The following is an 11,631-nucleotide window of genomic DNA, read 5'->3' on the forward strand; positions in this document are numbered from 1 at the left end:
TCCTGACATTTTAAAGGTTATGAAGGTGGACTTTTTGGCCTTTATACATATGGTGATAAATGCCACTGCCAAGGTGGAGAGAAGGTCCAGGAAGATAGAAATCATTGTGGAAGTGGCGGAGCGGTTCCTGGGGCTGAAAGATTTACATGGAATATTGTCACAAGCCGTTACCACCCTCTCAGGCCCTAGAGCCTGAGAAGGGACATATGAAGAATTGAAAGAAGGAAGAAGTGGGAGTTTTGTTTTGTCAATGTACTATTTTTATTTGGGTGGATTAAGTTAGTATACCTATCACGTATGGATTGTATTTGTACTTTCTTTTGGTTTCAACCCGTCCAGTAGGTGGCAGCAATACACCTTTTGGGGTTGTAGTCCGCCATAAAACCCACAGAAGAAGAAGAAGAAGAAGACGCTGCTCAGCCAGACATGTATTGACTGCAGACCATTTCACCCTGTCACTCACGTTTGTCGAATCCGTACTGGTACAACGAATTGCGACGATGGATTTTGCTGACCGGGAGGAGGGAGGGATGGTTGGTCGGTCGTGGTAGTCATCGAATTTAGGGCTGGAAGTTCAACTCATGTGTAATTATCTTGGCTAGCAGATTTCGCTTTTGGTCTTTCTCAAGCCCACATTGTGACATTGTGTTTTCAATGATGGAGCAGGACGATTTATTGTGCGTGTATGATTCGACGTGGGACACAGAGAGTGATGGAGACGATCCAGGAGAGAACCAAACGCGTCGCTCAAGCCAGGACAAAACTAAGTCATGGACATCTGGTTTAGTACGTTGCATTTTAATTTTTTTGTCTTGTGTAACCAACTATACAAATGTCGGCGTTAACACGGCGAACGAGTACGCGAAAACTAATGTTAGCATTAGGCCACTACTAGCACACGTTAGCTTGCTAGCTAACGTTAGCAACTGTTCAGCTAATGGAAGCCTAACGTTACCTCCAAATTTTGAATATTGTTTGCAGGAGAATGTAATAGTTTTAAGTGAGTTGGTAACTATCGTTATATTTGACAAGTTTCATTTATAATGCCTCGTTTAGTTTTTGGTTACAAAGCTAGCTAACTACTATGCCAACTAACGTTAGCGCTTTATCTAGCCTTTAGCCTGCTAACGTTTCGTTAGCTAGATGTAACGTTAGCTTTTCATCCCCACTTTGTCTTGAGCTAGTCATTGCTTTATAGCCTGCAGTGGCGATTTTAGCATGTAAATCTTGATGGGGCAGATTTAGTAATTTTTTTGATGCATGCAAGCGAAGCCACTACGCAAGATTAAACAATACAATCAATGCACTATAACAAACGGTGCCAACAAACAGTTAGGCCCTATAAAACTACTAAATATGGATTTAATTATAGTTTTGTCAACAATCTACACAATATGTCAAATTGGAATAAAAATGTTAATGTTTGTCACATTTATGTAATAAATCGTTTTATCGTACGTATTCGACCCCCGAGTCGTTAGGCCTACATGTTGAATGACATTTGGCACCAATTACAGCTGTTTGAGTCTTTCTGAGTAAGTCTAAGAGCTTTGCACACCTGGATTGTACGATATTTGCACATTATCCTTCAAAAAAAATATTCAAGCTATGTCAAGTTGGTGGTTAATCTTTGCTAGACAGCCATTTCAAGTCTTGCCATAGATTTTCAAGCTGAGTTAAGTCAAAACTGTAACTAGGCCACTCAGGAACATTCACTGTCTTCTTGGTAAGCAACTCTAGCAAAGCTTTTTTTGACTAACTGAAGATGGACCACAGCCTGTCGTTTCCAATGAGAGCAAATGAATCATAGTGGGCAAAACACAAGGAAGTGGGCAGAGCCAAGCACGAGCTAGCTTTGTGTTTGCAGACATTGCCGCAAGAGCACGATGTGGGCAAGTTGGTTGGCAGAACACTGGGAAGTTCTTATCCACCTAATTTTAGAATGTTGCTATGGGCACAGCCAAACAGAAGTGATGGATTCGACATCTGCTTTACTTACCTACTGCAGGTGGCAAACTTGCTACTGTAAATTAATTGGAGTCATAAGTCAAGTAAACAAGTGTAATTTTATATACTTGTCAAGTTTTAGAACACCTACTCATTCAAGGGTTTTTATTTTTATATGTTCTACATTGTAGAATAATAGTGAAGACAAACTATGGAATCATGTAGTAAACAAATCAAAATGTGTGAGATTCTTAAAATAGCCTCCCTTTGCCTTGGCAGCTTTGCACACTCTTGGCATTCTCTCAACCAGCTTCAACTGGAATGTTTTTCCAACCGTCTTGAAGGTGTTCCCACATATGCTCGGCACTTGTTGGTTGCTTCTCCTTCACTCTGCGGTCTGACTCATCGCAAACCATCTCAATTTGCTTGAGGTTGGGGGATTGTGGAGGCCAGGTCATCTGATGCAGCACTCCATCACTCTCCTTGGTCAAATAGCCCTTACACAGCCTGGAGGTGTGTTGGGTCATTGTCCTGTTGAAAAACAAATGATAGTCCCACTAAGCCCAACCAGATGGGATGGGGTAGCATTCTGCAGCGATGTGGTAGCCATGCTGGTTAAGTGTGCCTTGAATTCAAAATAAATCAGTGTCACCAGCAAAGCACCATTACACCACCTCCATGCTTTACGGTGGGAAATACACATGCGGAGATAATCCGTTCACCCACACCGCGTCTCACAAAGACATGGAAGTTGGAACCAAAAATCTCCAATTTGGACTCTTTTTGGTGTCCTTTAGTGTTTTCTTTGAGGCAATTTGACCATGAAGGTCTGACTCACACAGTCTCCTCTGAACTGTTGATGTTGAGATGTCTGTTGCTTGAACTCTGAAGCAGTTGTTTGGGCTGAAATTTCTGAGGCTGGTAACTCGAATGAACTTATCCTTTGCAGCAGAGGTAACTCGGGGTCTTCTATTCCTGTGGCGGTCCTCATGAGAGCCAGTTTCATTATAGAGCTTGATGGTTTTTGCGACTGCACTTAAAGTTCTTAATTTTCCGTATTGACTGACCTTCATATCTTGATGCACTGTCATTTCTCTTTGCTTATTTGAGCTGTTCTTGCCATAATATGGACTTGGTATTTTACCAAATAGAGCTATCTTCTGTATACCCCCCTACCTTGTCACAACACAACTGATTGGCTCAAGTGCATTAACGGCAGAGAGAACCCCCTAAATGATATTTTTTCAACTTGAAATTTGATGACTTTTCCTGGAGTCACACCAACATTAGAAAAAGTGAAACATCACCTTTGTTCGTATTTCCAGGAAAGCTGTACACCGCCAGGGTACATAGATTGTCTTAGGGTCATTTTTGACCCGGCAGTTATAAAATAATTTGCGCACCACAACAATCACAGAGACATTCACACAATGAGAAATTGAGATTGTATGCTACTGATTGAACTCAGCCAGCAGCTCCTGAAGAGTAAGATCTCCATGGCTGGTACAGTTTGAAAGAACAAGCCTGAGCTCCCCCCTGCGCTCCTCACAACAAGGGGGAGAGAGGCCTTCTCATCAAAGTTTGCCTTCTTCCCCACCACGACTCTAGTTTCTTACCTCCAAAGCGGAACAAGAATGTGGTCTTCCTGAGCACTCTGCACAAAACGGCTGAGATCAGTGATCGTGAGGACAGGAAGCCAGGCATCATCCTGGACTACAACAAAGATGGCGTGGAAAACCTGGACAAGGTGATTAGAACTTACAGCGGCAGGAGGACGACTGCCTGCTGGCCCCTGGTCATCTTCCATAACATCATTGATGTGTTCTCATACAATGCCTTTGTAATATGGCACAAGATCAACCCTACCTGGATGCCTGATAAGCGGAACAAGAGGGTGTTCCTGGAGCAGCTGGGAAAGGCACTTGTAACTCCACATATTCAAAGAAGGGAGCGCCTCCCCTGCACAGCAGCGCTTGTGAAAGCTGTTCAGTGGGCTGAATCTTGTCCTGATCCACCTGAGGCTGCAGCTGGGACAGGCAAGAGGAGATGCCTCCAAGGGACTGTAAAACAAATATGTGCTGCACATGTGAGATGCATCTGCAAAGTCCATGCACACACTTGCATACTGTCCTACCTGTGCTAATTAGTTGCTTGATTTGTTCTTCACGTTTTTGTTTTGTCTTTTTTATTCTTATTGTTTGCCCCCACCCACAAGGTGTATAATGGTTAAAAAAATGGGAGAAGACTATTATTTTGTAGTTGAATTCCTCGTGTGTATGTATATTATATACACACACACAACTTTTTTGGCAACATGGTGATATTTTCAACACATTGTTTCCCTTCAATAAAATGCATACAAAACTACTTTCTACACATTTCTGCTACTTTCTTAGGCTATACAAGTGCTATCTCTTGCTAGAAAAAAAGTCATCTTTACACCTATGCAGTACCTTCAGCAATAACAAACCTCTACTTCAGTAAAGAAAACAATTATGATAGGTGTATTGTAATAAAAATGAGTAGTGTCCACTGATTTTAAATGCGCTCTTTCTGCATTGTGAAGAGGGAAAACCCAGATATTCAAAGTCTGTGATGAATGACAGGTTGTTTCTTCATGTAAAATAGATTTTGGCTTTAAAATTCAATTATGCTCCTTTATTTTAGGGGTTTAGTGAGGGCGGGTCATTTTTAACTTAGGACAAGGGGAATATACAGAATGTTAAGACTACACAAGAATTAAGGAGGAAAGAAATGCCACAAATTAACTTAAGGCACACCTGTTAATTGAAATGCATTCAAGGTGACTACATCATGAAGCTGATATAAGTACTGAAGAGCTTGGTTCTGGTGACTAAAAAGAAACTCCCAATAAACCATCTAAAATATAATTTCCACCACCAGAAATGAGCTCAATAATGTATTTGGTAAAAGGATTATAGTATTCATAGCGCAGCACTCAACATTTAATTGTAATATCTAAGGAAACACAAGAGACCTTTCTGAAATAAAGTTTTTGACAAAATAAACAGCCCACTAATTCCCAGTAATTCATGTTCATCACAAAACGAGGGTGTTGGAAAGCTCTTTCCAAGTTCTGACGACAACCTAGTTTTGACATAGTTTACAGCCTTTGTCAAAGCACTTTTTTTCTGGGCTTTTGGGAAAAGATTTCCCACGCTCTCCTCTAATTGAGCTCCTTAATGGGGGGGCTGTTGATGGAGAGCCGCATGCAGGCGGCTAGATGCTCTCCCTGCAGTCTGTTCCTCAAGTCTGTTTTGACATGCAACAAGAGAAGGGAGCGGGACAAAAGGGATATACTTTCACATTTAAATGTTCTTACTCATTTCATTGCAGAAAAGTCCCTCTCACAATTAACGGAAGTCACTGTCAGTGCAATTGCTGCCAACTGGCTAAGGCAGGGTAGACTGCCCCTACTCATCAAACTGCAAGGCCAGCTTTGTCATTGCCATCAGCTGGTCCAACTCCTGAAATACATGATAAACAAAAAGATGTACAACATTAAAGAAGAGCCAACAGAGTGGTACTGCAACGGGAAGCCCGAATGAATACATGGGGGAAAAAAAATATTTTTTTTAGGCCCATTCCGAGTAAATCTGAGCTGAAAATCATTTCAGGCTATTCTGTTAAAACAACTACAGCCAATCACACGTTGTAATAGAATGTATAAAATGTCCTTTTTGTGAGGCGCAGCCGGGAACTAGTTCTGTACGATGGAATCCCTGTGGCTCAGTTGGTAGAGCATGGTGTTTGCAACGCCAGCATGGTGTGTGCAACGCCAGGGTTGTGGGTTTGATTCCCACGGGGGGCCAGTACAAAAAAAAAAAAAAAATGCATGAAATTAAATGTATGAAATGTATGCATTCACTACTGTAAGTCGCTCTGGATAAGAGCGTCTGCTAAATGACTAAAATGTAAATGTAAAAAGGTTTGAGCCTAACATGGGCCTAAAATGTTGTCTTAAAGATTGTCACACTCATGCCGTACCTTGAATGCTCCAACTAGCACATGTTGCTAGTAAGAGGGCCACTCTTGCAGCACAGCAGCCTCTGGGTCAGATGAATCTCACTAGAGAACACAGCTTGAGGTCCCAACACAGAATGCCCCCAGAATCTCCAGGTGTTTAAACCTCTGGTCTAGGCTGTCCTGGAGGCCAACAAGATATGGATCCATGACCAAATTACAGCACAAAACAGAAAATGCGTGTAATCGCTGTTTATTTCAGTTTGTCCAACCCACATGATGTAACAGTGGTTTCATCACAGCATTTGGTGTGGCGGCAATGATTCTGCCATAGCGCAGCACCACACTTAAATGAACGCAGAGGAAACACTATGGGGTGAAAGGGCAGACTGTCGGCTTTCATTTGAGGACATTTTCAAATGGGTGAACCGTTGAGAAATTACAGCACTTTTTGTACATAGTCCCCCATTTTAGGGGATTAAAGAAGTATTTGGTATTTTCGTCACCATTTTTGTTGATGAAATTAACACTGCACCAAATCTCCCATACAACTGTTGAAACAGGGAAACTATGGGGTGAAGCTACTGCTATGGTCTGGTATGTCCTCTTCGGTTCCACTGACTTACACCCAGGTCCAAATTATTTTAGGTACCCAAAAGAAAATAAATAATGCCTTTTTAAATGTATCTCTGCCAAATGTTTCACCCAATATCGCTGTGCCGTGTCTTTCACAGTGGTCAAACACGTTCTCCAGGAACATGAGGGCTGCGAAGGACATGCAGAACTACAGAAAAGGGTATCCTGTAAGTCTGAAGGCTCTTGTTATTACATATGAATAGGGCCAGGAGTTTTTGTCCATGTGAATTTGTCAGGAAAAATGTTGGGTCTTAGTAAGCTTAGGCTAACATGGTCTTACCAGAACCCACATTTTTTTCTTCTCCTGACCAGGTAAAACTCCAGGCCCTACACAGGTCGTCTGTTTTTATCTTGTCATTGTCATGGGACGTCATCTAGACATCTGACTGTGCTGCTTGTCTGCGTGTCTTCACAGAATCTAACAGACGATGAATGCTCAGAAGAGAGAATGTTCAATTTAAAATTCTATCTCAACGAATACCCCTCCTCCCCCGATGGTAGGTCATTTGCTATTCTTCCAAGCCGTTTTCACTGACTGGAAAATGTGCGTAATGGTGTATGTAATGCTCTATATTTTTGTTTAGACATTTTAATAGAATCCTTTCATAAAGAATGGAAGACGGACTATAAGAGGCTGGAGAGAGTTCACTCCTACATTCAGTGGTACGTATGATCCTAAATGCTCCGGTTCTGTTATGGGCTAGTTGTATTTGTTTCTAATGTATCCCGATGGACATCTATAAAAGCCAAATTAAAACTCACGTATGACAGCAAGTTTCAACCAGAAATATATGTAGCACAAGTTGAAAACTCTAGGAAGTTATACCATTATAATGTAGTATTATACTATATACATATGACTATATTACTTTATGACTAGGCCTATAATTTGCCCGACTCACAATGATAACAGTACAGTAATCTAATCTCAAGTGTCATAAACTTGGATGGCGTTTACATTCTGTTGCAATAAACTGTCGATCACCAACATTTTGTCACTTAGCCGCAGCACGGAGCAGGACAGCTATCACGAAACACGATTGAAACATCAGTGAAGTGATTTCACTGTGCTATTATTGATATCTAGCCATCTAAAGTTATAATCCACTGTTGCTCTCAGGTTGTTTCCACTGCGGGAGCCAGGAGTGAACTACATGGCCTCTGAGCTCACCAAGAAGGAGATCCTGGTGAGTGGTTCACGTTTTGCTTGATCATTGTGATGTATTAGGAGCACTGACGTGCAAAGTGTGGTTAAGGGGCACAATAAAGCACTGTGAAATGCCCTTTTCATGAAATGAGTTACTGTCGAATGTAACAGTAAGCATAGGGTGACTTGTCAAAGGACTCCCTTGGGTCCATTGAGCAGACAAAATGTTTATGAATGGAGCTTCTCTATCAAGTCGATGATAATGGTCTCTGTGCTCTTGCCCCACTGTGTCCTCAGGCCTTCAGGGAGAGTGAGGAGGCCAAGAAGAGGCTGGTGGAGTCCTACGAGCTCATGCTGGGGTTCTATGGTATCCAGCTGGTCAACAAAGACACAGGCGAGGTCAAACGCGCCGAGAACTGGAGAGAACGCTTCGCCAACCTCGAAAGGTGAGTTGCTGAAGTTACGCCTTGGTCATATTTACAGGGTGTGATTTCTTAAGACCATGTGGATCCACTGATGACCATTCATTGTCATCGGTGGTGTTGTAAACTGTTACTAGGGGTCCTCCATCTAAATATTGGTTGTGTTTTCTGTCTCAGGAACATGCACAACAACCTCCGCATTACGCGCATCCTGAAGAGCCTGGGGGAGCTAGGCTTTGAGCACTACCAGAGTCCGCTGGTGCGCTTCTTCCTGGAGGAGACGCTGGTCAAAAGGAACCTGAGCAGCGTCAAGCGCAGCGTGCTTGACTACTTCCTGTTTGCCATTCGTGACAAGCAGAAGCGCAAAGAGCTTCTGCGCTACGCTTTCCAGCACTTTGAGCCCAAGGAAAAGTTTGTATGGTGCCCCAGAAAGATCCAGAAACAGCTGAAGAAGGCGGAGAAGGGGAATGGAGAGGGAGCGGAGGAAGGCCGCACGCGAGCCAAGGCTAGAGAGGGAGAGGCAGTGGGAGCCCAGAAGGAGAAGGGTGTCACGGAGGAGGTGAAGGAGACTGCCAAGTTGAATGATGAAGCATTGAGTAGTGATGGAGATAAGCAGGCTGAGGGGTTTTCTGTTAATCCTTCGGGGCCAGCGATCTCCTCAGATGACTCAGAATCACTGGGAAACGGGAACAGTAATGAGCTTGACATGGACCATTCAGGCAGCCCAGACCCTGAGTCTGTTAAAGGAGATCACAGTATGGAGGAAGGACTCAAAGAGGATAGTCAAGCCAAGGACAGCATCCAGGACTCAGTCAAAGTCAAGGCATCTGAAATGAAGTCTGAGAATTTGGCGCAACCGACTAAGAAGAAAAGGGAAGGTGACAAGGTGGTGCCACGCAACGGTCCTACAGAGAACTGCCCCAACGGGTGGGAGAAAGGCACGGTCGTCCCCAACGACAACCACCCGCATCAGACGAGCCCATCAGCGGCATCATCCCACAAAGCCAAGACTGAGGATCCCAAAAAGGATTCGCCGAAAAAGGACTCCTCAGAACGAGGTGAAAAACACCCAAGGACTGACTTTAGTGATGTGTCCGATAACAAAGCAGTGCCAGTGGGGGGGGAGAACACAAAGAAAGCTGGAGAGGACCAGACAAATGGGAAAGAGGTGAAAAATGAAGTGGAGCCGATGGATGTGGAATCTAACTCCCAGCCAAGTTCAGGGAACTTCAGGGACATGGGAACTTCCTGAATATAAGGAGGGAGGAATCAGTTGCAGACTTAAGGGACATATGTTAAATTGTGTACACTTATGGCCAATCCCAAATCGACCCCTAGACCCTACCCCCTAGGCACTTCATATGGATATGAAAGGCTCAGAAAAAATGTACAAGTCATATGGTAATAGCTCATCCTTGCCGTCTCATACTGTAGGTTAGATGGAATTCTCGCCATATTGCTTACACCTCCAATCCTCAGAATGGCATAAATTCTGAGTTCTACGGAAGCTCCTAGGAGGAAGGGGCTGGGTGGTTTCTGGGCAGGGCTTTAACAGAAATTGTTTTCAGGCCTTATTATATTCTACTGTCCTCCATGTTCACATTAGAGTGGGTTTGTTCTTTTTGTTGGTAAGGATGTGTGCATTACTGAATTTATTTGTTCTGGTGAAATTGTTGTGACAGGGAACGGGGATTCTGACTGCAATCAGTTCTCCATAGTTGACCCTGCAACTGCAAGTAGTTGGGTACTTTGAACTGAGGAGGATGTAAGGATAGTCTGTAATTACAGTTAACATTGAAAAGATGAATTCCATCTTGTACAATGAACTGATGCCTGCTTGTTACAACTTTTTTTTAATACACCACTCTGTTCAAAACCTGAGTACAGTTTGAATAGTAATTTTGCACACAAATTGAAATGTACTTTGTATCTAGTATTATCTGTCAGTGTTGCGACTGCATTGTGTGTTATATTTCATTGAAAGCCCCTAAGAAATGGGAACAGGATTGTAATGTCATTTCTTATTTCAAGAATTTTGCACAGTTTTTATTTTTTTTAATTTTTTTTTTGCGGAATGAGAGAGATAGATGACATTGCCAAAAAAAAGAAAATAACATTTAACTGTTTGATTGTATTCTGTCTTGGAAGTTTTGAAGTAATATGATATGTACCTCTTTGATTGAACTACTTTGGCTTTGCTGTAAGGATGACATAGTAAGTGTAATCAATAGAATGTGGGTGTTCTTTTCTTATGTTCCAAGCAGGGAGGCTATTGTTATTTATTTTATTCCAAATTATTGTATGGTTATCCAAAGGCCCGGTCCCCTTCGACTCGTTTATTGAATTGCAAATCTCAGGAAAACCCTGTGGGAGATGGTCAACGTTTCTTCCATTTTCTGAGGTTATGTTTGGGTAAGCTTTGTTTTCCACCCTTGTGGAGATTTCATCACGAATGTCTATTTTACAATTTTCAGCCAATGAATGAATATATTCATCATACATGTATTGAAATAGTGTGTGAAAGGGTTGTAAAAAGACACTCCACTTTGGTGGGGTGATGAATGGAATTTGAAAATCCTTTGTCCATGCAACCTGCAAACTTGACCCCTTTCCTGTTACATGACAATAAAATAAAGATTGTGCAAGTTATTTACATTTGTTTGTCTAATTCATTTTTTTCCTTCTAGAATTATTCAGTTCTTCAGATTCCAACCTTGGTTGTCTGAATGCTGTACTAAAGTCATGGCCAAAAGTTTTGAGAATGACACAAATATTAATTTTCACAAAATCTGCTCCCTTAGTTTGTATGATGGCAATTTGCATATACTCCAGAATGTTATGAAGAGTGATCAGATCAATTGCAATTAATTGCAAAGTCCCTCTTTGCAATGCAAATGAACTGAATCCCCCCCCAAAAAAACATTTCCACTGCATTTCAGCCCTGCCACAAAAGGACCAGCTGACATGTCAGTTATTCTCTCGTTAACACAGGTGTGAGTGTTGACGAGGACAAGGCTGGAGATCACTCTGTCATGCTGACTGAGTTCGAATAACAGACTGGAAGCTTCAAAAGGAGGGTGGTGCTTGGAATCATTGTTCTTCCTCTGTCAACCATGGTTAACCGGCAAGGAAACACGTACCGTCATCATTGCTTTGCACAAAAAGGGCTTCACAGGCAAGGATATTGCTGCCAGTAAGAGTGCACATAAATCAACCATTTATCGGATCATCAAGAACTTCAAGGAGAGCGGTTCAATTGTTGTGAAGAAGGCTTCAGGGCGCCCAAGAAAGTCCAGCAAGCGCCAGGACCGTCAGCTGCGGGATCGGGGCACCACCAGTACAGAGCTTGCTCAGGAATGGCAGCAGGCAGGTGTGAGTGCATCTGCACGCACAGTGAGGCGAAGACTTTTGGAGGATGGCCTGGTGTCAAGAAGGGCAGCAAAGAAGCCACTTCTCTCCAGGAAAAACATCAGGGACAGACTGATATTCTGCAAA

General features: G+C 42.6%; 1 protein-coding gene across 1 annotated transcript; it reads left to right on the forward strand.

Annotated features, from left to right (window-relative positions):
• Positions 1 to 404: 404 nt before the first annotated feature.
• Positions 405 to 10,785, forward strand: LOC106571929 (uncharacterized). The gene is made up of 7 exons (XM_014145499.3): positions 405 to 786; positions 6,666 to 6,734; positions 6,983 to 7,064; positions 7,152 to 7,230; positions 7,688 to 7,754; positions 8,012 to 8,160; positions 8,314 to 10,785. The coding sequence occupies exons 1-7, from the start codon at positions 655 to 657 to the stop codon at positions 9,386 to 9,388; spliced, it is 1,653 nt and encodes a 550-aa protein (XP_014000974.2). The 5' UTR covers positions 405 to 654; the 3' UTR covers positions 9,389 to 10,785.
• The last annotated feature ends 846 nt before the right edge of the window (positions 10,786 to 11,631 follow it).

The sequence above is a fragment of the Salmo salar genome, chromosome 15, assembly GCF_965601325.2.
Source record: "Salmo salar chromosome 15, fSalSal1, whole genome shotgun sequence".
NCBI lineage: Eukaryota > Metazoa > Chordata > Actinopteri > Salmoniformes > Salmonidae > Salmo > Salmo salar.